At 43.5% G+C, this 27,688-nt stretch overlaps 2 protein-coding genes across 2 annotated transcripts in view; one reads left to right on the top strand and one right to left on the bottom strand.

The window, feature by feature from the left end:
- Positions 1-12,027: 12,027 nt before the first annotated feature.
- On the bottom strand, positions 12,028-16,623 carry LOC141012374 (prostaglandin reductase 3-like). The gene is made up of 2 exons (XM_073485837.1): positions 16,022-16,623; positions 12,028-13,167 (listed from the first exon to the last, which is right to left on the bottom strand). Exons 1-2 carry the CDS (start codon positions 16,300-16,302, stop codon positions 12,237-12,239), a joined length of 1,212 nt encoding a protein of 403 aa, XP_073341938.1. The 5' UTR covers positions 16,303-16,623; the 3' UTR covers positions 12,028-12,236.
- A 1,622-nt stretch (positions 16,624-18,245) lies between these two features.
- LOC141012524 (teashirt homolog 1-like) overlaps positions 18,246-27,688 on the top strand; it is a 34,484-nt gene continuing 25,041 nt past the window's right edge. Inside the window, exon 1 of the mRNA XM_073486031.1 lies at positions 18,246-18,610. Within this exon, the coding sequence (XP_073342132.1) occupies positions 18,571-18,610 (40 nt within the window). The 5' untranslated portion in view covers positions 18,246-18,570. The remainder of the gene's footprint in view (positions 18,611-27,688) is intronic.

Below are 27,688 nucleotides of genomic sequence, written 5' to 3'. Positions count from 1 at the left end.
GACATTAAAAACAACAAGATCTCATTTGAACTCACGCTGGCTTCGCAAAGATGATTTTTTATCAAATTGAGTGTGAACGACCTTTGCCGCCTTGAGGAAACACAGCTACCTGAGGAGTAAGAAGCAGAAAAACCCGTCCTGGTGTGAAGCGGCCCTTGTCGTCCGCGTAGTTAAGCAGAAGCATGAGATGACGTGACACTGGCAGCCCTGCCAGGCGGTGTTGTCGCAGCCAATGGGGGGCAGAGGACACAACGGAGAGTAATGGCTGCTACATGCCATCAGCCTCGCAGCGATAAAAACACACCAGCACCACGTTTCATCTGCTCTGTTTTTCTCTATTTTAATTCCTTCTGTTTGTTTGTTTGTTTGTCGACCTTGCCATGTCAGCTGACCTTCCTCCATCCAGGACCCTGAAGAGAGGGGGAGAAAAAAACAACAATGAGCAGGACGCTGACATTTCTGCACAGAGAAAGAACAAACAGCACATACAAAACGCCCCCCTCACCCTCCACTCCCCTCAGACAAATTTACTCAAAAATATGTGTGTGTCTTGAACGTCCGAGGCTGTCCGGCTCGCGGCCACCATTGCCAAGGAAGTGTCAGGGTGTCGTGACAACTTCAGCGACTGCGGTGCGATGGGTGACCCTCGGCCGGCGGAGGGGGGGCGTTGAATCCTCCACCCACCCTGGATCCTGACAGATGTCATATACCTCCTCCATGGGCACCTTCTGTTTCCTGTTCACCTTTCTCCATCCTGCAGCGTTAGGGCTCCTGTCTCCACCTCGTCAAAGCACACACACATACACACACACACACACACACACACGGAGGGGGAGAGACAGACAGAGAAGGAGAGACAGAAAGTTGACCGATACAGGTTTATAAACACCAATATTTAAGGATTGACAGAGGCGATAGAGCGCTTTCAGCATGTGTACCAGAATATATGCAAAAATGTATCTTTTTCCCACCTGAATTAAACCGTCACATCACACTTAAGCCTGGAGATTTATTAATAAAAGTGTTTAATTCTCGTCATCTGTTTGCGCTGACTCTATTTATGCCTTTTTGTTTAAACACTGTCTGCTCAACTTAAAAGGCAAATGTGCATCCTGCGCTCTCTGGCATTCATATCGCCTTCTCGGAGGACATTTCCTGTTATTTACCAAAGGCTTTTCTCTGAGAACAGTTGGTATTTTAGTCTTAGCACACCCCACTCAAAACCTGTTTGCACAGATTTTCCCAATCATCCTTCAGACCGTAGTTTGACAGAAACACTTCAACAGAATGAGATTCTGCCTCGTTACATTGTCTCATACTGTTACATCAAAAGTGTCACCAGCCCACTCCGTGAATAACAAGTCTAACAAACCAAAAAGCCTTATGATATTAGATTTCCATAAACCTTCTGCTGGCTGCCTCCTCGTTGGGATTGTGTATCATCCACTCAAAATGCTCTCCTAGATGGAAATGTGCAGGCTAAATCTGATCATGGCGCTAGATAATGTTCACTTCTCACTCCTGAAACACAGACTTGGGGTAGGAAACGGAGGGGATCCTGTGACTAACCCATCAATCACGCTGACGTTGTGCTCGAGTGATGGATATTCTAATTTCCCTTTTATATACAGGTGCACAGGATGGATGGATGACGATTAATGGACGGGCAAGGCTGTTCCCAGAAAACAAAGAAAGACGCAGAGCGGCCTGCGGCGTCACTTTGGAGGCCAGGGAGCTGCATTTCCCCGTGTTTTGAAGATGATACCTCACATTTGGGACTTGATTTCCCTGTAAACACGCGAAGACGAGGTATACATCCTGAGGTGACAAAGGTGTTGCTAACACAACAATCGTCTCCCCTCCACAGGGACCTACAACAGGTCCTGCAGTCACTTCTCTGACAGCCCTTGACACCCTCACCTCGCCTCATTTTCACGCAACCTGTTTCTCACATTCTGTCACTGCTATCACCTCTGTAATTATTCCTTAACTTTCACCCCACCTCAGACTGCTTAGACCGTAGTTTATTTAAAAACATCATCCTCCTCAGGCCAACTCTTCCAACACGCCGTGCTTATCTGTCAAACTCTTCAAAGTCGGAGTTGTGCCAAACATCCTTTTGATGAAATCTTCTGACGTATCGGCGCTGCGGGCTTGAATCTCTGAAGACGTTTCCTCAACAATCTCTCATCCTGTCTTTTCAAGAGCAACTTTCTTCTCTCTATGTACTGCTTTTAAGCAAACACCTCTTTCATATCGACCCTTCCGTTTAACCCTTTGCGCCATGCTGGAGGTTAAATGGTTTCACCCCACTAATTGGCCAAAGTCGTCACTGACATGGAGGCAAATGAAGTGGATGAAGTCCATCAGACTAACTCAGGATGATCAGTGATGGAATGTAACTAAGTACATTTAATCAAGTAGTGTACTTTTGGCTGTACAGTTTTGAGGTACTGGTGCTTAACTTGAGTATTTCCATTTTCTGCTACTCAAAAGAGACCTACATGCTTTTTTGTTTTTCCCTTTCCTTCAGTGTGTTATACAGGTTATTGTACATGTAAAAGGTCTTGAAAGTTAAAAAGCCAAAGATCTGCAACAATGGGAGCTCCTCTCTCCCACAGAAAACACTGCTCCTGAAACGCCTCGTCAGCAGTCCCTCCTTTCATTCTGTGACTTCTTGACATCACACTATGTCACCATGTCACACATTTGCCTAATTTATGCCTATGTTCACAGTAGAAATAAAGCTAACTGGAAGCTGAAAACACAACAGAACTGATGTGGAGACACAGTGACTATTGCTGGCTCGGGCGTGCGTGGGCTGACAAATCAGAGCAGACTGGGAGGCAGGCCTTAAAGACACAGGAGCTAAAACAGAGCGTCCCAGACAGAGGGGGAATACAGCGCTGCTGCAGCACTGCACAATATGTTATAACTGGTTTTGGGTTTGGTAACCCAAAATAAAATGATGAACCTGAAAGTGAGCATAATATGTCTCCTTTAATACTTCCACTCTACAACATGTTGGTGGCCACTACTGTACGTTTGTATTTTTTACTGCACTACAATTATTTGATTACTTTAGTCACTAGTTACTCTGCAGATTCCTTCTGCTTTTTCCATCTGGTTTGAACTAATCTATTTCACAATTGGATATCTGTCTTATCTATTTTAATAGTCAGACCAAGTAGTTACACTAACCACACTCAAATATGTCCTTTTGATGGACATCAGTGGCAAACTATTTCCCCTGTGATCTCTAGTTTCCTTCCTCGTTTCCCTTCACAGCTGACATTGAACATGAGCATTCATAAACCATCCCGACTTTTCATGAGACTTAACAATCCAGCCTGAGATCTCTCTTCCACCTCTGTCCTTCTCCCTCTCTCTCCCTCTATCTCACTTTATCTCTCGCTCTCCATCCCTCCCTCCCTGTCCGAAGCTGTCCTCCCAGCCATCTGTCATGTGATGTTTATGGGCCCTTTTGCTTTTGTGTCCTGATGACCACTGTCACAGAGAGCTACCCATTACCGATGCGGCCTGATGAACGATGTTACCCAGACGCATTGCTGACACCCCTGTGTCCTTGGCCGCAGAGACGTTGCCTCGCTAGCCAGCTCAGGCCAGTAAAGAATGAGGACAGGGGGGACCTGAGGGAGCTGGACTGAGGACCTGTCCGTCATCCCACCGACAGGATGCTCATACCCCCTCCCCTCCCCTCTCCTCTTTATCCAGCCAATGGAAATATGGGGCTGGTCAGCGTGGCGATGGCGATGATGTTGTCATTAATCCTGAGGTGGTGAATAGCGCCCTTGCCTTTCACCTGAATATATATCTACATCTTAACAGACACGGTGAGGGACCCTCGCTCCCCTCCAGAGGCCACAGAAGGTGCCCTAAAGGGTTAATGTAGGTAGGAAGAGATGATGAATGTAGCTGAGTGTGATTTTATCTGTCAAATAGAAATGTTAGTGCTTGTTTGGATGTTTTATTCAATACGTTTGTAGTGCAGCGAGCTGGAATAAAGTTTTATCGTAGTGTGTTGATAGTGGTAAATATAAGCTGTTCTAATATGATTTTTTTTTATCATGCTCTTAAATTTTAAAATTGTACGCTTATTTGGGTCACTTGAGAACTTGGCCGCGTCGACCTGCAAATTTATCCTCTGTCAGATATTGGCTTGGTTACAATGGTTTGATCTACATGCTTGGATGTCTCCTACTGCAGGACGAAAGGTGTTAGATGTGAAGGTCAAACCAGGCTGAATATAGTTACTTAGTCACAGATGTTGAGGTTGCATACCTAGGACAGGATGACATGGCCTTATATGATATTGCTTTATTTTTTAGGCTATATCTGAAAGGATATCTGAAGATCTGAAAAGCACTTCATAAGGGCTGGGTGAACAAAATCAAACATCCCAATATTTTTTTAAAGACATAGCTCACTGTTAATATTGAATATTGTAGGGATGACCATTGGTACTTTCACAAAATGTAAACTCAGATAAAATTTTTGATCACCAATAATCAGCTATGTGGATATAATGTAGAACAGTCTGGTAAGTTCAAAAATGTACATCACTTTCCTGTACTGCAGCCTTTAAAACCGGGAAAAGACAACACTTGTGCCACATCATGATATAACAATATCCAAAATCTGAGATGATATGTAGTCTCATATCACAATAACAATTGAATATCAACATATGGCCCTGCCCTACAGTACATATAACCATTGTTTTGATGTTTGCTTGAACATCTCTACGAAATCCAGGCCTTTAGACTCCCCCGAGAGGTAGGTGGACAATTCTGAAGGGTTGTTAGATTATTGACAAGATGAAAAACTAGAATGGCACTCAGTAGAGTGCACACCTCCACCAAGGCCCAACAGTCCCCTTTACTTCAATCAAGCCTAATCCTATATCAAATGAAACACAAATAAATGAGCTAGATCCAGATTTTCATAAGGATCCACATCAGATTGTGCGCACTAACAGATACCAGCCCCCTAAATATGCCTGATATTTTTCATCAAGAGCCCTCTATCCAGTATTCACTAAGGAATTAACAAAAATGTCAAAAGATTTCGCCCACATCTCAGTCTTCCTCAGCAGATGCTTGTATGTTAACAGTCCAAATTATTTTTATTATTTTGTTTTCACCTGTGTTGCTTGTTGGTTGGTTTGTCAGCAGGATTACACAAAAACTATTGAAGAGATTTCCACAAAACCTGGATGGAGGATGAGTCTCGGCTCGGAATAGACCCCATTAACTTTCTGGATAAAGGGACGGATCAAGGAATGTTTTCTCACTTTCAGTGACATTGTGAGATAGGACTTTCTTTTGCTGTTGACATTTTCGTTGATTTCTCAGGGAATAATGCATGGATCTTGATGAAAAAAATCAAGTGGATGTAATTGGCATTTTTTGTGTATCCTAGACCTGGTGAACTTAAATTTTGCTTAAGCATTTATACGTGGTTTAAAATTTAGAGTGATAGAAGTCTATCGAGGTTGATATTGGATGAGGCTTGATTGAATTAAAGGGGACTGTTGGGCCTTGGCGGAGGTATGTGCTCTACTGAGTGCCATTCTAGTTTTTTCTTACTTTTCTCCCATCTTTGCTCTTCATTGTAAAATAATTGGTGATTTAATCGCTACAGACATGTAAAGATTATTCATATTAAACAGCCTGACGAGGGTTCACTCTAAGACAATGGTTCATTTTTAAAGGGCCCCAAGTCAGAAAGGTGGGAGCTGCTGACCTAGACATCTAAACACTTTTCAGTTTTCACCAAATTTTTCCCACTTTTAACCTGCACCTCAAGACATCTTTTGACCCGCAAATCACCAAATCAATGCTCAGTCACTGCTCTATATCATAAAAATCAACCATTTTAAGTCGTCAGGGTTTGTCACAGCTGATCTTAACAGAGGAAAACAACAGAGAGGATAATCCGCTCACAGTACTGTAACATAATGTGAACAATCTGCTGGACAAAATAAAAAATCTCATTTAATCAGCGAGGCCTTCTCTTCTCTTGTGTCACCCTCCCTCCCTCTCCCTTCTCCGTCTCTCTCCGACTCTCCGTGAACGTCTTCACTGGCCGGTGAAGCCGCTGATGAATTCTTAAGCAGATCACACTGATAATTGTATTTCATAACTGTCAGTTGTGCGAAGGCTGCCAGTGTGCCCAGGAGCTATTTGTGTCTCAGTTTGTCCTCCACACACCTCAGCCCCCCTCCCCCTCCCCCCTCACCCCTCCACTACTCTGTCCAACCCCCCCAATCACCAGGGATGTGCTTACTGTCTCCGGCCCCGAATTACTCAATCAGGAGGACACATTTACGGATGACACCTTTATTACAATTAATCAGGGGAACTTGATTAAGAAAGTTATTCCTCCCCTTCATTGAGACTTACACAAGTGGTTCTGCTGCATATTGTAATTTATGTCCCACTGAGCTCTCGCGCCGCTGATAGACAGAAAAGCCGACAGATTGCCAGCCATACTGAGACACATGTGGACGTGTGTGTGTGAGGAGGGGAGTGTGTGTGTGCGTGTGAGCGGCCCCCACGCACATCTACATATCCAGAAACATGCACGGCCACAAACAAACACATTCCCCTATCATTCTGTCATGCACAACTCAGGTTTCGCAAACAGTTTAATAAATGACTTTAATTGGCTGTAGAGATGTGCTCGCTAAAGGAGGCTTGAATATTCCATTTCCCTTTCTTCTTGTCTCTTTCCTTCACTCTCCCTCTCTTTAACACACACACACACACACACACACACACACGCTCCTGAATGAAGCCATCTCTTTACCTTTACTCACAGTTCCTGGGTCTGCTGTGGCTAATTAGTCGAGTGGGGTTTTAGGTTTGGTAATTAGGCGGAGGTAGGAGTGACGGGGGCTCGGGGAGTTTGGGAGTTGAGGGGGTCTGACTGACTTGCAGAGAAAGAAACTGGACTGTCTGGATCCTGGCAGCACCAAGCAGCCAGCCAGTGTCCCTCAGGCGCCTGGAGGTAGACTACCATCCCACACGATGAGGGTGATGTCTTTGTTATGTGCCACATGTTCCAGGGGAAACTGTGGAGAAAGAGTGTTTTTAGTGGGAAAAAAGAAAGAGACAGAGAGAGACCTTTTGAGAATTTCACTCCCCGAAAATATGTTTAAGTGCAACAATGAAAACCACCTCCGTGCTGTGGTGTTGGATTGAAAATTAAAATGGATTGGAAGGGTAGAAAAAGTTGTGATTTCAAGAAGTTTGATTTCAAGAGTTGTGACTTTTTTCTTTCTTTCATAAACCAGTAATATAGAGGGGAAACACATTTTCATTGTAAATGAGTTTTCAGAATAGAAACGATCCACCGGTGCCTACATTGTTATTTTTGCTTAGTATCTTTAAATGCTTCATATCATTGAAATCTGTACAACCTAAGCTAAAAGGTTATTTACGTCTATTAACAATTATAAATTATAAAAGTATTGATACTATCATACATAAATAAAATCAATAATCCCTGTTTTCGTACAGTAGGGTTAACCTTCCCTTAGCAGCTGCCAGTGTGGCCACCAGTGACCATTATATCCAGTGTTGGGAAGGTTACTTTTTTAAATGTAATCTACTACAGATTACAAATGTAATAAGTATCAAACTAATGTAACCTGTTACATTTGATTACTTTTCTAATGCATGTTTTAAAGTGGGCCAATGAATCAGAAAAGTCAGATAATGCAGACTGAAGAAACAATCAAAAATTAGAGTGCACACTACCCAGTGAACAGAGCCTGTCTAGACACGTACAGCTTCTTGTGAACTACCCTGTCCTTAACGGTGTTGCACTAATAGTTGTTCCAGCAGCTTTTCGCACCCGCATTGTCCAAAAATATGAAAAAAGAAAGCATTCATGTGCGCCGAAAAGATGTGAAGCAACAGAATAAACGTTATATTCTACATATACTTGGTAGGGTTATGGTTACTACATCCCTTTGTTGTCACCAACATACTGATTAGTATCTGTAATATGATTGCATATTTTTCTTAGTAACTGTAAAGATTACAATCATACTTCCCAATAAATTTAACCCGTCTAGACATGTACTGATCCTTATAAACCATCATATACTTGTTGGTGTTGCACTCAAATTTGTCCCAGCAACTTTTCTGACCTGTGTCGTCAGAAAATATGAAGAAAGAAAGCACTCATGTGTGTCGAAAAAGATGTAAAGCAACAGAATAAATGTTATATTCTACAATCAAGCTGCTTATTAAAAAGAATATATTCATATGTGACCCCTTGTTATCACCGACATATTGATTTAGTATCTGTGGTTTAATTACATATTTTTTTCTCAGTAACCGTAATGGATTGCAATTATATTTATTTTGTGTTTTAATTACAAACACCCCTACATGTAACTCGTTAGTCCCCAACACTGATTTCATCCTAATGGTAACTTTAACATCCTAGTGAAAGAGCAACATAAATACTGTATCACATTCTACAGCCCTGTATATAATCTATTGCTAACTTATTCTTTCTTTTCGACTATAAATTCAATACTACAAAAACGAGCCATACGTATTATCATTAACAAGACTGATTGTTATGCTCGCACAATTCCACTGTTTCTAAATTCCCTTGTTATGAAATTTAATGATTTGTTTAATTTTAAAATAATTAGAAAGTCAGTCCTGTTCTTTTCAATACAGGAAAGCAAATATGACCTGAGAGGTGTTTGTAAGTCCACTTTATATAAAAGCTGAAAAAGGTATGAAAAGAGAGGATTGTCCACTGTTGGGGTCAAGTTATAGAATGATGCAAAATAATAGTTTGTAAAGTGTCAATGACTTTTTTTTGTCATTTTCTGCAGGGTAGCTTAAATGATTAAAAATTGATACAAGGGCCATTGACTTTGTTTATACTATACTGTTTATATTTATTGTATTAGGTGTGATGACTGAAAACTACTAATGCTGCTACTACGACAAAGTAATGTCAATGATACAACAATAACGTTCTTTAGTTCGTTACAAGACCACACAATTCTTATGAGTTCAACTATTGATTTACACCAGGGAGAAGTATTATTTCTTCTGTCAAAAGTCTCACTTTCAGGTAAAGCACCACCAATATCATCAAATCTCAGAAATACATCTATTTTGTGGCCTTTCTTAAGAGCACTGACTCATTGTTAATTATAAAGCTGCATTAACTATAAAACGACCAATAACAAGGCAATTAAAATTGTGCTAATGAACAAGCAGCCAATTCATATGATAACACTTGTTAAAATCTATGCTCTGCATTTAAATCCTTCACATATCCATCAGGTTAAAAACGGTAAACTCAGCTTACCTACATATACATATTAATCTAAATGTACCTGCTGTGTGAATGACCCTTTCTGAGGAGAACAACTACACTAACCCTCGACTAAAATAAGAGAGACACTAGGCATAACTCCTCAAACGAAGAAATGTTCCTGAACTTTTACCATCAGACAAAAGTCTGCCAACGCTTCTGAAGAAGCTTCTCTATCTTTAATGTCTTGTTTACGCTCCACGGTTCCAGGTTGCTTCAATACATTGCCAGTTAGCAGGCTCCGACTGCAACACAATCCAATTAAATAAAGAGTGTTGTCTCTCCAGGTTCCTGTGTTCTCTAATTGGGGCTGTGACTGCTCACTAATCAGCGGAGGTACAGGTAGGCCCTGGAGGACGCCGAGACGAGGCCTCTCCTGGTAATTGAAGAGATACTAAACCTGGCCTATTCCTCGCTGTGCAACATGGATGCACACAGTACTCGAGCATCCATGTGCATCATCGCGTTTTTGCATCATCACGGCTGACAAAACAGATGTGATGGCGATAATTAAACAATTACTGTTTGTTCTGTTGGTCAGATCATCTTAAAGCATTTATCAGCGTTAGTTTCTTGTCCTCTTTAATTATGTTGTTTTAATTTAAACAAAGGCACTTCAATCTTTTAGCTCGTGTGTCAACAGTTTTAAGTGTGTGAGGTAACGTAACGGTCACGGGTGAGTCAAAATTTTATATTGTAGATTTAAATCCAGACAAAGCAAAGAAAAAGGAAGCCTAACCGAAGAAAAGACACAACTTTTTAACAGTAAGTTGACAGATTGACAGACAGAGAGACAGGCTTGACAGATTTGGAGGGATACTCAGGGAAAAGTTGATAAAATATATTGAAAGGTGAGAAAAATGTAGTTTTCTAAGTGAATCTCGTGCATCATCACATCTTTGCATCATAACGCCTGACAAAACAGAAGTGATGGCAATGATTTAATTACTTAATTACTGTTTGTTCTGTTGGTCAGATAAACTAAAGGCCTTTTTTAGTGTTATTTTCATTTATTTTTTAAATTTTTAAATTAACTTAATTCAACTCAAATCACTTGAATTTTAAATCTCACGTCAACAGTGTAAGTGGCTCAAGGTCATGGGAATGTGTGTGTCAGTCAAAATTGTTTATTTTAGATATTAAGAAAGACAAAGTGAAGAAATAGGTCTGTCTGTCTGTTAATACACAATAATGATAATGTCATATTAACAAAATCATTGCGTGACTTTATAAAATGAAGTTTAGTGGATATGAGCATGAACATATATATATATATATATATATATATATATATATATATATATATATATATATATATATGTATATATATATATATATATATATATAATATGAATGATATGGAGGGAAACAGAGAAAAGGTAGTTCAGGGGTTAATTTTCCAAATCATTCTCTTGTTGCTGTGTTTAAGTAATAATTTAAAGTGCTACTTTATTATTTGTATATGCACATATTACCCGTCTTATTAAAACACACTGCGTATGTAAAAGATATTACAGGACTTCCATAAGTAAACATAACTAAATCTGAAAGTGTCCGCCATCTGTGCCAAAGACCATCAGTTTTCCTCCGACTTCCTTACACTCTGGATTGAAAATGGCCTTGGCCTGGTGTGTTCCTGATTTCCTGCGCCGTCTGCTGAAGGTAGCAGCTTTGCATGCTGGGGTCACACCTGTAACGTATTTCACACTGCGTTATATTTTGAGTGGCCACCTGGATGAGGAAATAACATGTTCACAGTGCATGAACACTACAGCCCTCCCTGCCAGGTAGGAACAGGTGTTTGTTTTTAGACGACACACAGTACATTAATACGACATGGACGGCCTCAACGTACACAGTGTCCCATACCTGATTCTTGCCTTTTTAAAAATAGAGGAAATTAAATGTTAAATCCTTTCAGATCTTGGTCATTTTCCACCTATTAAGGCTTCTGCATTTAAAAACCTTTCTTTTTTCTCTCGTGCATGATAATGATAATATGTGTTGTGTAGAAATAAGCTGCGAAGTGACTAAACTTCCTAACGTATGTTCTGCTGCTTTGTTTCCTGTTTCCAAAACTAAATTAAACACACACACACACACACACACACAATGGAAATGAAAAAAAAATGTCAAAGGGCATTCCACAATACATTCACTATAAGTGATTTTTCGTACGTTCAGTGGAGAAAAGTAATGGCATTTTATAGTCTGGCTCCTGGTTAGCTGGACTAATTTTTTTTTATTATGTGCAGCTTCTGGGCATGTGAATGAAAAGATTGATTGTGTGAATGCCATTTCTGTCAGCCACAAACAGGCAATGAAATACCAAGCACACCTGGAGCAGCGCTCACTTTTGACAAGCACATACCAATGTAAGCCCCCCCCCCCCCATTAGAAAAACAATGAAGTCTATCATAAAACATTTATGGTAGATAAAGTGCGTGTGAGTGCGTAAAGCTGGCACGTTATGGCAGCGGGTGGAGAATAATTTCAGGGGTGGAACACAAGATTAAGAAAACCTGTAAAAAACAGTTTCTGGGTGGCTATAGATTCAGATTTTTATAGGAATATTTGTGCAATATTATTTTTAATGCATAGTTGTTATCACTTTGTATTGCATAAAGCTTCCAAAACCAGGATAGAAGAAAATAAAGTTATTATTATGTTTATTGAAATCATTACTTTATAGTGTTATATCAGTTCAGTTCAGTTCAGTTCAACTGAACTGAACTGTTATATCAATCATACAAAAATAAAGAGCATAATCTGTATTTGAAATGATTAAAGACATTTTCTTCTTAAACTTAACAATCATTTGGGTTCAAGTATGATTTTTAGTGCATTAACAATCAGTGAAATCACAGCTTACTACTGCTAACAGAGGGTGGTGCCACATCCACCACCACCTTGCCCAGGTTTTTCCCATCATACATGTAGTCCACAGCTCTGAACACTGACTCCAACCCTGTGAACCTCCCCTCCTGCGCCAAATCCCCTCCATCCACCTCACACACCAGCTTCCCCTTGGCAAACATCTGCATCATGCTACCCAGAGCCTCCCTGTAGTCACTGATGAAGTGGGGCAGGAAGAAACCCCGAATACTGGCCGACTTCTGGAGCAGCTTCACCGGTAGTGTTCCCCCTCTGAAGGGCGGGATCCCCGACGCGCTCTGGTACCCTGAGATGAAGCCAATCACGATCAGCCGGCCCTTATTGGCCAGACTGTTCACTGCGAGTTCTAAGAGGCTGCCTCCGACTGACTCATACACCACATCTATGCCTTGTGGGTACTCTTTCCTCAGCGTCTTGGCCAGGTCTTCTGTTTTGTAGTTGATTGGCCTGTCGCAGCCGATGGATTTAAGGAAGCCGGCTTTCTCGTCGGATGAACAGGTCCCGATCACGTGACAACCGGCCTGTTTGGCAAACTGCACTGCGAACTGTCCCGTTCCACCAGCAGCCGCTGTGACCAGGACCGTCTCACCTTTGGCCAGGTCGCCCAGACGTTTCAGGGCGATGTAGGCCGTGGCACCGCTGACCAGCAGGGTGAGGAACTCTGGCTTCACCGCAGGTACAGGCACGCTTTCCTTGGCCGGCACCACCGTGTACTCAGCGAACGCACCGCTGCCGAAGTAGGCCACAGTGTCCCCGACGGTGTAACGGGAGCTGGCGCTGAGGCCGAGGCCGACGACCTCACCGATACCCTCGAAACCGGCATCGAAGGGGGGCTTCACCGAGGGATCGTACCGGCCTGCTGAGTAATTAATATCAGAAGCGTTGATTCCCACAAAACTGAAATACAAAGACAAACAATAAATAAGGATTAAACGTGTGAGTTGTTAAAAAAATGCACACACAACGTTCAGAATCATGTCCAGAAGCTTCTATGTGGTCATCTGAAATCCTGTCTGAAGGTCAAGACTTCAGCTTCCTTCTCCAGACATGTCTGCACGGGGCACAAACACTCTGGTTTGTTTTGGCAATGATTCCCTTTCTTTCTGGGAGAGAACAGTCCTGCACTGACAGGGAAAGGTTTGTATCACAAAACACATTGCATGATGTCATGATTCATTGTCTTCAGAGACACCCACAACAAACTGCACTTTTAAAAAAATCCCAGATAGTTGCTTCTTGCCTCAACACGAAGACGGCTGTTTTCATCTTACTTTGGTAACATGTTGGAAACAAATATGTGAGAAAGGAATGTATAAATAAATCATTTACTGTCTTTTAGAGCGGCGCGCATGCTGCGCCTCATTACTGTGCATGTCACACATGTACTTTGAGCCCGTAGATAATGCTTCTGTGGTTTGTAGATGGGTCAGGATGATGTAACCAAGCACCTTGATTGGACGACTTTACATCTGTGGAATCAGATTTGTGCATCACTGAAAATGCTGAAACACTCAAGTTTAAACAAAATGAGCCGAGATGTGACAATAAAGTCAGAGTGTGTTCAAACAAAAACCTTCTGAATGCAACAACCATCTTACCAAGATGATTTAAAACCACAACACACATTGTGATATAAAGATAAGTATCACTGGTGTGTGTGATGATAAATACTAAATGAAATATTTAAAAGGTGCACTGTGTAGTTATGGGGAAGACATTTTTATCAGAAGGGAAAGATCTTCATTGGATGATTTTTTTTAACCTTAACAAGCAAAATTTAATGTCTGTATAAACGTAACTATGTAGTTTCAGAGAAGAAATTCAAACTGAATTTTAAAATTTACAATATTAATGAGGTGATAATACAAACTGAGAAATATTTATCTTTACCGTAAGGGAATAAACAAGCTGTTCTCAGAGGAAAATAAGGTCCCAGAACACTGTTTGAAGCTAGACAGGTGGCAGGGTCCGCCACATATAAACAAGATCAGTTTGTTTATTTAGTTTGTTTAGGCATAAAAAGTCGAGACAATGAAGATCTTTCATCTTCCCCAATAATACATAGTCCACCTTTAAAGGACAACACAGTTTCATACTGTATTACTTTGTTTATATTTGGCGGACCCTGCCACCTTTCTAGCTTCAAACAGTGTTCTAGGACCTTATTTTCCTCTGAGAACAGCTTGTTTATTCACTTGTGGAAAAAATAAATATTTCTGGTTTTGTGTTATTACCTCATTAATATTGTACATATCAAAATTCTGATTTCAAATTTATTCTCCAAAACTACACAGTGCCCCTTTAAGGTTTTAAGGCCTTCAAGGCAGACTGAAAATTACATTTCTGCTAATAATTTGTTTCGGAGTGCATTCTTACACAAAACATACTAAAAGAAGCTGTAGAATATTGAACCATTGCTACCTCTGTCTCTCATGTGCAGGTCATCTGTCTTCCATTTGAGTGACTACACTTGATTTTTACTCTGAAGTGTGCTCATGGACCAGACGTGACGGTGTGGAGCACTCTGTGATCTTGATTCTTGAGGATTTTACTGTAAGAGATCCGCTTCAGTGGAATCTTAAATAAAGAAGAAAGTTTCAATTCTTCCTTGTGAATTAATCCTCCTCTTTCACTGCAGTCACGAGCTTTCCAGTTATCAATTTCTCACTCTGAGATTCCTCACTCAACACTTTGAGACGGTGGATATTTCACTTGGACTGCACTGATGCTCTGCAATATGGGACGAGCGCTCCTCCATTTGCACCACAAACAGAAACATTTATTTCCTCTGTTAGCTGAAACATCCTCACTTTATCTCCCAGTGACGGTCAAAGGTCTCGAGCAAGTGATCACCGTCACCGATAAGACACCGATGTTCCACGTTTACACTTGATCTGATGGGAAAATATTTGTTTTATTGGCACCAAGTGGCATGATAAACCCTGAGGTGCATTTGTGTAATGCTAATTTAACATTTAAAATCAGATCAGGCGCACATACAGTCTGTAATGTAGTAGTAAATCAAAATTGGGGTAAGACGTTACCTCCGGCTGGAATCAGAAATAGAACCTGGAATCTTACTATTTTTAAAAAGCGCATTCAGTTGCGCCTCTCCCACCTTACACCAGCTTTAATTCTATTTATCAATGTATAATAATCACTGAGGCTACTGTGTCAGGCTGCAGGAGGCAGGGAGGCTGACTTCAGGTGCTCTTCCCTAACAGAGAACACACTGCTGAGAAATGATACTGCAATTCCCGCGCCATCTAACACCGCATCTCCTTCTCCATCATCTCCATCTCTTGATGCCAGTCTGAGCCCCCCCTCCATGACTTTCTGTTTGCAGTTTGGTGACGTAGAGAGACAGGAGGACAGAGAGAGAGCGAGAGAGAGAGAGAGGTGGGGGAGAGAGAGAGAGGTGGGGGGAGAGAGAGAGAGATGCCGAGATGGATTGATAGACAAATGCAGAGAGGGCGGAACTTGGAATTACAGTACAGCGCTTATTCCTCACGTATTTTGCCATCTTGTGATGATGATGATGATCGCAGGTGCTGGACATGGGTAAATCGAGGTAAGCGGAGCCCTTTATACAACTTCTCAACATTGCTGTGATAGATCGACATCCCATAATGAGCCATAAATAGACTCGTAAACACGCTTTGGGTCACCTTTTTTGCTATTCCGAGCGCGCAGAGGAAGCGGCGGTGGCACGGTGCGTTTGTGGCCACCTCTTTCAAAAACAACAACTTACCGATTTCTGACGAGCAAGTCCGCGTCTCCGGGCGTCGGGACCGCGACGGTCTGCATAGAGACGGCCTCTCGGAAATTCGGACTAAGCTTGTTTACGACCAGCTTCCTCATGCTGCTCGGTATGGAGGATCCCTTGAAATCCATGAAGTGCGCTGAGTAGGACATATCTACGATGAAGCGCCGCGCAGTCGAATGAACTCCTGAAAGTGCGTCGGTGCCTCTGCGCCCCACGATTACCGATAGCGCTCTCCTGCCGTGCCTCAGCAGCAGCAGGCTGGACATGACTCCGAAATGTGACAAAGTTCACGGACAACTTGGCGTGCGTTTATGGCAGTAATAAGCCCGTCTGCCGTTAGCCTGCGCTAGAGGCTTTTTTCCCCTCTCTGCACATGCACAGCGTGCAGGCCGGGCCGGGCCGGGCCGGGCCGGGCACAACGTGCCGATAAACCAAAACAAAAGCCGCGATGCTTCGCAGCGGGACTCTCGGTTACTTATGCAAAAAAAACAAAACAAACAAGCACCGGATCGAGTATTTCGGATTAAAAGGTTGCTGTGGTGCAGCCTTGTGAGCAGCACAGCAGCGCCCCAGACTTGTCGTCGGAGTCCCTCCCCTTCCCGGACACAGCGCTCACTTCCTAGTAAGGTGAAACAAATCAATCCTCGTCTCCTAACGTATCCTCCACCGCTTTTCCTCCCACGAACACAACCGCCAGCCCCGGCGAATCTTTATTGATAAACAGCGACAAAACACAAAAAACACACAACAATCGCTGAGCGCCTTCGCGTGAACGCGCTCTTTTTATTTGAAATCGCCTTTTTTATTTTTTATTTTGAAGGTTGCTCCCCCCCCCCACAGAAACATGTCCGTGGCCACATGTTACACCTGTAACCACAGTCTGCATCAGCGATTTGTCAAAGTGTGTCCTCGCATTCGCGCACGTTTCCGTGCGTTACCGTCTGTTACCTATTGTCATCTGTCCGTCATGTTCTGGAAACATCGCTGCTTTTCAAAATAAGCGTGTAACACTGTTACTACAACAGAACCTCCGTCCCTCCCCTCAGTGGGAGACTGGACCTCTCACTCAGCCGGAGCTTTCACGAGCCAAAGGTGACATCGAAGTTGTAACGATCTAAGATCTTTGAGTTGTGCTTTGCCATAAAATGTTCCTATAAGTTTTTTTTTTTTTAAAATTCAAAGTTGATCCCCCCATTTAATGATTCCTGAACATGATTCCTCTCCTTTGTCGGAGGTTTGGGATTTTTTAGAGCAAAGGGAGAAGGAGGGAGAGAGAGAGAGAGAGAGGGAGAGAGAGAGAGAGAGGGGGGAAAACAAGACAATTAAAAAGATTGACAGGTAGGCTCCTCTGTCAGGGGTGACGCTTGTGGAGAGGGGAGGAGTAAAAATGTAGCAGGAAAAGCCACTCGATGCGTCTGTCTATCAGTTGAGACTGTCTGAAACAGCTTCTGGATCCACCGCGTTTCCATTTTTTCTTTTTTCGGGAGACCTCGGATCAGTCCCTGGAGTTTTTGCCTCCCTCTTTTTCAACCTTTTTTCAACAGACAAACATTTTAGTCCATGTCGACCTGATCTGTTTGTTGGCGAAGCTTGGATGCGCCTGCGTCTTGTTTGTTTCCCCTGCTCTCTCTCTCTCAAGTGATATCCTCTCTCCACCGCATCAACCAGCCACCCCTTCCAAAAAAAAAAAGAAAAAATACCGACTCCTGTCCATGATGCGATGAGACGAGCGGTGGGAATTATTTCCACGACTCGTAAAACGTAAGTAAGAAGAGTAAAGGCTGCTCGTCCCGTTTATTTTTATTTGTCTTCAATGGGAGAGAAGGAGGGGAGGAAGGGAGGGAGGAAAAAGTCTCCGCCGGACTGGTGAGGCTGGATCCGGGGCTGAGGTGGCGTGGTGGTGACGGGACTGACATTAACCCATCTAATGCCTGTCTGTCTATTTTCTCCTCTCCCCTTTCTCTGTTTCAGGTCTCTGGCACCAGAAGAGAAGGAAACCTAAGGATACATTACTTATCAGAGCTGTGTGGCGCGCTCACACGGGACTTATTTGTTCGCTCACCGCCAGAGTTTATTTATTTTTCTTAGGTTTGTGCGTAAAAGACGCAGCAAACTATCGTCCCCCTCCAAACAGCACTGGAGACTAGGGGGGATCTTTTTTTTTTTTTTTTTTTTGGTTCCGGGGGGGGGGAGTGAACTGAAAACTTGGCTTTCAAGGTGCTTCCTCGCTGCTTCTGCCTCTTTTATTTTTACCCCTGCCACGAGAGACATGAAGGAAGATGATCTTTGATGGGCAGGAAGGTGTCAGGAGCTGGCCGAATCCCTTCGTAATCTCTCCGCTTATTGTCGAAGCCGATCCAGCCATCAAGTCCAGAAAAGAGCAGCCGGTTTGAGAAGAAGACAGCTCCGAGAACAGAACCCCTACAACCCCTCCACCCCGACCCCCGAACAAACCGGGATGATTCTTCAAAACTGACTGACTTGATTTGTTTGTAATTCCTGCATGAGAAGCACCGTGGAAAGTGACGGTCACTATGCCGAGGAGAAAGCAGCAAGAGCCGCGGCGATCAGCAGGTATAACCCGCCCCTCCATATAACCACCATTTCCCACCTCAGCAGCCAACTAGTTTTTTATTTACAGGCAACCAAATGAAAATATTCCCCTCACACATCACATTCTCTCCTCGTGCTGCATGCTGAGATTTATTTTAACAACTCTGTGTAATTTGTTGTGTTATTAACGCAGCGCGCAGCTCGACCCCCTGACCCACACTTGTGTTTAAAAATGCGTCTTAATTGCGCCAATGACGCACACGTACGCGCAGTGGCACTTTGAGATCTATTTTTCTAACATCCTCCTTTGCCAGGAAAAAGTTCTCTTAAGAATGGTGAGATAAACTAAATGGCATGTTATGGGGGATAAAAGGGAGCTTTTGAGGTTCAAGAGTGAGTAATGATGAATAATTGACTGGGAAAGAAGGGGGAGAAAACTGGTGAGAGCCGGTTTTTTCCCTTTCTTTCTGTTTTATTAGAGGATTGCCATCCTTGATTTGATGCGTGATTGATCGCCTGTCATGTGGCAGTCTTTGATCTATTCATCCCTGATAAACATCAATAAATCCTTCCATGAAGACAAGCATGCCTCTGGTAGGTTTAGCCACTCACACACACTCTAGACACAAACCCTCCTGTTGTTCCAAGCAGGAAGGGAAATGCAAAAAAAAAAAAAAAGCAAAAAAAAAAAGCAAAAGTTGCGAATTATGCTGGAAAATCACCTCGTTTTATTTTAAGGGAAGCGACTAACAGCAGATGAAAGCCCGGTGTGTATGTTGAGCAGATCAGAGGGAGAATCAACCCAAACACTCCCTGTTTTAATCAGCTGTTTGATGCCTTTTTCTTCATAGAGATAAACGTTGAGTTTTTTTTTTCGTTTTTTTTTTATTTCTGCGCGTTCCCATCCAAATTCACCCCACATTCGCTGGAAGAATCGGTCCAGTAATGAAATCAATATCCACTGCTGGAGGGGGAGTATTATATTTGCAATGTGACCAACTGATAAAACCAGGTCTTGGCAGAGGACCGACAAGGTTGACTTCTAGTGGTTTGGATTTGGACTCCCCCCTTTTTTTTCCTCTCGTCTCCCTGCAGCCTTTAAACAAATGTAAATGAGTGACAGGGGTTTCTACCTCTGTGCTAATGAGGCCGAGCCTTTGAAGTTAGGCATTAACAACTGGAGTGAACAAAAGACAGTTACAGAATTTTAAAGAGATTTTGAAATATGAGGTGCAAAGCGGGTCGAACAGGAGGGCCAGCCGACGAAGACTTTGAACTCAGCAGGTTTTATCGTTTAAAGCCGGGGAGCTGCTGGTGATGATGGTGGTGGTGATGAGGATGAGGAGGAGGATGAGAAGGAGTGTAGGATGGAGAACATTCAACCGGTGCTGCTCGCTGCTGACTTCTGTCTTTCTATATTTCTATCTATCTATCTATCTTTCTTTCTTTCTTTCTCCTTTGCCTTTCCAGCAAAGTACTTTTCACATAATTTCTACAAAGACAGGATTTAAATTTAGAGCCTCACTTGACTTTTCTGAGTGTGTGTGAGAGAGAGCGAGAGAGAGAGAGTTTCGGTTGTTGTTTCGGCAAAATAACCCGCTGGAAAAGGTCGACCATGGTGGTGGAAGAATGACTCCCGTTTAGTCCCTGCATGTAGATGGAGGCATGAAAACATGACATCGCTGTGACCCCTCCCTCCCCTCCCTCCCTTCTCTCCCACCACACACACACACACACACACACACACACACACACACACACACACACACACACATTGATCCATTACACTGTCCACTGAGTGCCATGCGCATCATGGGTTGTAATGGTCAATCACAGCTTGGCAGACGGGATGCTTTCCATTCTTCCATGAACATGACAGTCGGTCAGAGATAACGCCCTCCACTCCACGCTCTCCCAGCAGCAGCAAATAACCAACACACCCACATAAACACACACACACACACACACACACACACACTAGGCTAGCCTGATGCTCCACTGGGAGCTGGTACTGACCTGTGGCTTCCTCTCTGTGCTGCTGCTCAGAGAGGAAATTGCTCGTGGTGGGACTGTGCATGGAAATCAGAGCTCAGACGATTAAAACGACAATAGCAGGCTTGTCTCGACAGCTTTACCTTTTTGTTGGAGGATATTTATTTTCATGTAGTGTTTATTTTTAGCGTCTCAAGGCCGAATCCTGCAGAAAATATCCCACAGATCCCCAGAAATGGTGAAAGTTATAATTGTGGAGTTTTTAAAATAAGCTGTAGAAATTTCACCCAGCTTGTAATTAAATTCATTTCATGGTTGTAGCAAAAGATGCATTTTATTTTCCTTATTTTCCCCATAGATTTTTACCATTGACTCTTTTTTTGTAATATTCAGGAATTTTACATAAAAGCACTTCAGATTTTTTCCCCTCAAACGCTAATTCTCTAAGACGATTCTCTCAAGTAATATTTTGATGTGTGTGTGTGTGATGTTAAGATCCACAGAAAATGTCCAAGACACAAGGCTTTTTTTATTTTTTCAGAGATAAAACATTTGCAGCTCCCATGACACTTTTGAAAATCTCTCTCTTTTTTTTAATAGTTTTCAGAATCCATGTTTAGCTTTAAAAACAGAAAGTGTGTAAAAACGCTACATTCTCCTCTTTCCTGTATCCATTTCACTGTGCACAGCTGCATCTTCCTGTCTGTGTTAATGCACTTCGTCTCATCTCTGAACCGCTCGATTTTAAATAAAGGTGAGGAGGACAGGAACAATTAAAAGTCAGGATGGAGTGACGCCGTCTCTCATCCAAGGCAGGCTTAGATAGTCTTAGAGGAGGAAGACGAGGAGGAAGAGCTGATAAGGATAGTCGCTCTTATTTCTTTGCGGAGCACGATGGTTAATTATAAGAAAGACTGTGTGTGTGTGTGTGTGTGCATGTGTGTGTAGGGGGGGGTGTGGTGCGAGGGGGGGTAAGGTTGCTTCCCGTTGGCTTCATTAGAGAGAGCCCTAATTATCTGCAGAGCTGATGGATTTGTGACAGGCCCTAACGATTAATGCTGACAAATTCAGTAAGGTGTCAAGTCCGCAGCTGCCTTGATGTAATCAAGTTGATATTATACAGTCCCCATAGCCCCTAGTGCAGCACCAACTCAATTTGCCGGTGCAGGTGACAAATGGACTTTGCTACCTGACTAATCACGTCAGGAGACAATGCCAGTTAATGACCTCGGTGAGCCCCCGCCACCCCCCCCACCACCACCACCACCCTTATAACCTTGTAATAAGCCGTCCAGATCGGCAACCTTTCCCTCTGTTCTCTCTTTATTTTCCTCTTCTCGCTCCTTTGTTTTCATTTCAATCACAGGGTGATTTAATTCTTGTGTCGATGTAACAGTGCATTCTCGTAAAAAAGTCTCCTCCTCGGCTGGAATGCGAGGGGTGGAAATTCTCCAACTGTTGCGAGCGATTTATTTATTTTTATATTAATGACACGGCTTGGGCCTGTTCTCGCCACTTGATATATCAGCACTCCAAAGTAATCCCAGGAACCCTTTTGAAAGTTTTTTACACTTTCGCATTTGTTGCAGCCCTGCTAGTAAATCAGCACCACATCACGAGACGGTCTTCATGTACTTTGGCTTCACGTCCTCCCAACTCCGTGCTGGAGCAGCCGCCTCACTGAAGGCCTGCAGTTTATCCGGAGCAGGAGAATCACAGTGCCCAGGGATTAATGATTTTGCATGCCCGGGGTAGCTAAGATTACACAGCGACCTTTGTGCTCTTACTTGACGATGCTGTTATGTGATATTCTCCCCTCGAAATAATCAGCGTGCTGAGATTTATGTGCCCCCTACCCTTCTGTCTGCACCAGCGTCCTGAGGAGTATACTGCCTCTAGGTTGAGTGCGTGTGTGTTTTTCTCTTTTAATGTTGCCAGATTTTGAATAGCACCCTCCTCCCAGAGAATTAGAACAGTCTTGTTTTGTTGAAAAGTTGATTTCGAGCACAGGAAGTAGTGTCTCTGGCCTGAAAGTTGGAGCGGCTTATAACTTAAGATGCCTTAAAGGCTCCACAGCTTCTGAGAAATGAGAAGTTTATGTTAGAATTTAGTGAAAAGTGTGTGTGTGTGTGTGTGTTTGTGAGAGGGGGAGTGTGTGTTTGTAGCTTAGCGCTGACCGGTGTTAGTTTTCCTGGAATGAATAACTTGAACGAGCGTAGCGCTAACCACGCCACGTTAGTCATCCTCTTTAGCAGGGCCTGCCTTCAGATCTCCTCTCTGTTTCCCCCACAGGAGCACGAAAACAACCTCCAGCAGCAGCTCCACATATTTCTCGCTGCTGACTGTCATATCTGCTCACTATTCCCAATCAAAAACGAGGGATATCAAACAGAGCAGGAACACATATTGATCTACAGCAGCCAGTTTTATTCCCCCCCACCACCACCACCACCTTCAGTTGTGCTGTACGTTTCCTGGGCATTCCCTTTAGCTTGTGTATGTGTGTGTGTGTGTTTGGCGGTCGGGCTCGGCTAGAGGTTACGCTAATTGGAGCGGTGGTGTCGTTAGCAGGTGGCATCGATCGACCTCGTCGATAGCCACTTTTGCTCCTGCGCCACCCTTCGAAACTATTAGTTAAATTTACATCGGGGATTTGAGGCAGTCAAAGGTCAAACATGCTCAGCTCGCTCTTCTAATGCCTCCAGTCACCACAAGTGCCCCTGTGTTACTCTGTGTGTGTGTGTGTGTGTGTGTGTGTGGTATTAGTTTCTTAGCTGTATGCATTAGTTCCGTTTATTATCCTTGCAAAGGCACACAGAAAATTCTTACATTCCCGTCTCCGAGATCCACATGAGAGGTTATTTTTAGTATTGATTATCAGTGAATAACTAATATAATCAAATGGAAAGTATTAGCGAGGTTTAAGCTGCATGTGTTAAGCTTTTCCTGTTCACATAGATAAGGATATATTTCACACCATAGCAGTAATTCCCATCCTCGTCTCTTTCTCTTTCTTTCTCTCTGAGTCTTTCCGGGGCATTCTCAACAAAAGCTGCCCTCAGGGCACGCTGCTGCCATCACTAACAGTGTGTTGCCCTCGCTGCTCTTTAGACATACACACACCGTCAACCATAAACACAGACAGACTGACTGACAGACAGACAGACACACACGAACACACACACACACACACACACCTACACCTAATGCTTAAGTGCAGCCAGCATGTCTCTGTGGGAGGTCATAATGGAGGTGGCTTAGTATGATGGGAAATCATATCATTAAAGCAGCCAGATGTGCTTTGTTGCCTGCCTTGCAGCATATAAAAACAGCAGCAAGTCATGGGATCCAAAAAAGAAAAAAAAAAAAAAAAAAATCCAAGTCTGAGAAAATCAAGTCTGAAACAGATAGAAAGCAGCCCTCTGGGACTGGGCTGACAAGCAGTCTTACTCCTGACTGCCATAGAAAAACAATTTCCCCCCAAATAAAGAATATTTGTTCTCATTTTTCAATGTTGCAGCAGCATAACAAACTGGCTTTTTTAGCTTCACTCTCAGCTCGGACTCAGAGCTTTGATGAGCGGCGTGCTGCTGCTATCAGCTCTTTGTTAAGTGTGCTTAATTACTATGTAATATTTGTGTTGTGCTGAGTAATTATATTTTTTTTAAGGATGGGGGGGGGGGCTTTTGAGCTCATTAATGAAAAACATTTTTCATATGTTTTGTGTTTTTTTTGTTTTGTTTTGTGTTTTTTTTCTCCGGCACGTAATGTGAGACGTGAGGAAGATAAGAGGGGAAGCGTTCAAGAGGAGTAGTCGTGCAACATTTAAGGCACAAAAATTGACATCTCAAATTTTCTTAAGTAAAGTATTACATTTGCCGAGGGTAAATTTGCTCTCTTGATCAGTGCAGCGCCTCCTCGAGAGGCTATGGGAAAGTCTGCTGGAGCCAAATTTAACATGTTACTTCTATCAATAAAAGATGAGCAATTACAGAATATTTTGTCTAATAAGTATTTGAATTCCTCAGCGCTGGAAAAAAAAACAAAAAAAACATGTAGCTTACCCACTCATTACATCAGTTAGCAGGGGGAGTGAGAGGCAGCTCTTTGATGCCAACAAACAAACAAGACAAACGAGATGGGCCCACTACAGAAGAGCAAAAGCCCTATCCAGGGACACCCAACCCCTGCGCTCTCCTCCCTCTCCCCTTCCTCTATGTCTCTCTACCTCTCTCTCTCCGTCTCTTCCACGCACCTCTCATCTCTCCTCTCGTTTCTCGGCACTCCCTCTCCCTTTATTTCTCGCTCTTTTCCCCTCTCCAGCATGTTTCTCATCTCACATCCCCCTCTCCTCTGGATAAATACTCGTTCTTTGCCACTCAAACGCAAAAGAGAAAAGAGAGAGGAGTGCTGGTGGTAGAGGAAGGATGGGAGGGGAGGGGGGGCGAGGATGGGGTGAGTGAAAAACGGGGATGAAAAAAAGTGTTTTTTCTCTTTTAAACTGTGTTCGTTTTTTCTTTTTTCTTCTTTTTTCGTCTCCCTCTGTCGGTTGTAGCTCATCAGACAAAGTTAGGTGGAGATCATCGGGGAAAGGAAAAACTGAAGGGGAAACAAATAAGGGAAGGAGTGAAGGAGTTTAACGACACGGTTTTAATGTGTACGGCGCTGCTCTGGCTTTATTTATGCTATCACTCAGATAATTGAGCGGAATCTAGAGAGCTGAGGAGAATGGTCGATGATAGTCCAGCAGCACCATCAAAGACGGTGGTGTCGGTGGGCAGGGGGCTACGTGGGTGGACGGGTTGCAAGGTGAGGGGTGGTGCAATGGTGTCGAAGGGGAGGGGGGGCTGGCTTTTAGGACGGGTATTAGAGCTGACAGATGAACGGGACGATGGACAAATTCTCCTGCAACAGCTGTGACTGCCGCCATTATCCTGACAGGTGTCAATTAAGAATTACTGCCCGGCCGGCCGAACGCCCCTCCCGACTCTCTCTCTCGCGCGCACACACGTCCCTCCATCCACTACAACAACCCCCCTCCGACCCACCCACACACCCCCTTGTCCAGCTGTCGGCGTGCGAGCAAAATAACACTTTACCCTTGTCAGTGTTGTCAGAGGCCCTGCAGCCCCGGTTCTCCCCTCCCCGTTTGAGACGGCAGCCAGCGGCAGATGCTCGCTGGTCGGTCGCTCTGCGTATTACTGATCACGATGTATGTCGGCGGACGGCGTCCAGTTTGGTCCATTTGTGGCTGTTCAAACTGCGATCTACTCTGCTCTGATATCAGGTGACTAAGCATTACCTGAGAGATGCATCGAAAAACAGCGAGACCCTTCCATCAGATTATTACAGCCTTTCAAATAACCCTCAGTTATAAGGATTTACATCGGGCTGCAGTGTGGTGTTTAACTCCACTCTACAGGTTAAACAGCCCCTTCATTACATCCAAGGTCTGTGTGTGTGTGCGTTTGTGCACAGTGTGTGGCGTGTTCACCTTTTGCAAAGCAGCGGCTGCAGACTAACCTAGATCCTGCTTCCCTTGATCCTCTGCTGCTGCTCACCCCGTTGGCTGATACAGGGCCGCTTTTATTCCACATTGTAAAGTGGGGAGTTGAGGTCAATGAGTGAGAAAATGAACAGTTGCCATTGCCCATCTCGAAGGCTTCCCTTCCAGTAAACCCGCTGGCTGACGACCAGATTTTTTTGGGTCGGCAGGCCCTCTGGCTTCACAGCGAATAAAAAAAGGGGAAATTTAAACATGTGTGTTCTCCATTTGCCATATTTTCTCAATTCTTAAGGGTTTAAATCAACGCAGCGGCACGCGGTTTAATTTCCCTTTAATTGCGCAAGAAACAGAAAGCATTACGTGTACGAGACGTGGTGACATGGAGTTTAGTGTTACATACCTTTATTTCTAATTACACACCACATAATTCACCCTCACATGCACATATGTGTCTGTGAATTTTAAAGTTATTATCTGCTCGTGTGCCACACTGTTGACGCTGTGTAGTTATTACCAGCCTTCTGTAATAAATGCAGTTTTTTCCATGCCGGCGCAGAATAAACATGAGAAGCTTCAATCGGTAAAAGAAGGAGGAAGCAAAAACAGCAACGCGCAAAAGCAACATGAGAGCGAGCGCAGAAGGCTCCCCAGGAATACACAGATGGATTTGCATGTTCACTTGGGAGTTGCAGTTTTGGATTTCCTCCCTCGAAATCATTTGCCACAGAAAATAACCGAGGAAGATAATATCAGTGTTATTTCGCTACTCCTGCTTTATTTGCATATCTCTTGTTTTAAATAAGGCAACCCCTCGGAGTGAAATTCGTTTTTTTTATTTTTTTTTTTGCGGAGCTTTAGTCTGCATCACCTTTTTTTTCATTTTAATGCCTCAACCTCTCTGCCTCTTTCCCTTTTTATTTAATTCTTTCTCCAGGCCCATACCTCCTCTCTTCTGTCTCACACTGGCACCAGACCGCTCCGAGCGATTATCAAACCTGAGAATATTTTTTCCATCCCCATGCAAATCACCCGCCATGCTCTCTTATCGTTCCTGCTTTGCCCCACCCTCCCCAGCCCAACCACCCCAAACGGTCGTGTGTAATCAAAGTAAACGGCAGCTAAAGCTAAAAGGGAAATGCTCTTTGTGGAGATGGATGGAGGGATTAAATATTAACCGGATGCGGCTGACTTAAGGCGAGTGTTTTACATAGCTGCTCCCGCCGCGGATGCCGTGCATTGATCCCCTCACCCTGGCGCCTTTACTTGTTTGGCTGCCTGCCGTTAATTTTTCACCATCATCTCGCCGGCCAGGCCTTTAGAACGGAGAGGGAGGCCAATGAATGGCTTGCCCAGCCACCACTGCTGCCCCCCTCCCCCTCCCCTCGCCTTTAACAGGGGGCAGGTGAGATGGATGATAGCAATTTGAAATTTTGTTTGTGCGTGTGATCATGGAGATTGTTTTTGGTATTACCATGGTGTAACAATCCCGGTGATTAATTGAGGTGAGCGCTCGGCTAGGATTGGAGGAGGTTGTAGCTTCTCCACCTTCCTCCTCACTCCACTTGTGAATGTTGTGTTTATCGGCTGACCTTGGAGTCCAA

The sequence above is a fragment of the Pagrus major genome, chromosome 17 (assembly GCF_040436345.1).
Source record: "Pagrus major chromosome 17, Pma_NU_1.0".
NCBI lineage: Eukaryota > Metazoa > Chordata > Actinopteri > Spariformes > Sparidae > Pagrus > Pagrus major.
Note: the sequence above shows the minus strand (reverse complement) of the source record. Positions and strands in the feature narration are given on the sequence as shown.

Coding starts and splice junctions, on each gene's coding strand:
- LOC141012374 (XM_073485837.1), bottom strand. CDS start 16,302: ATGTCCAGCCTGCTGCTGCTGAGGCACGGCAGGAGAGCGCTATCGGTA. Junction 13,168..16,021: donor GACTTGCTCGTCAGAAATCG/GTAAGTTGTTGT, acceptor TTTGTATTTCAG/TTTTGTGGGAATCAACGCTT.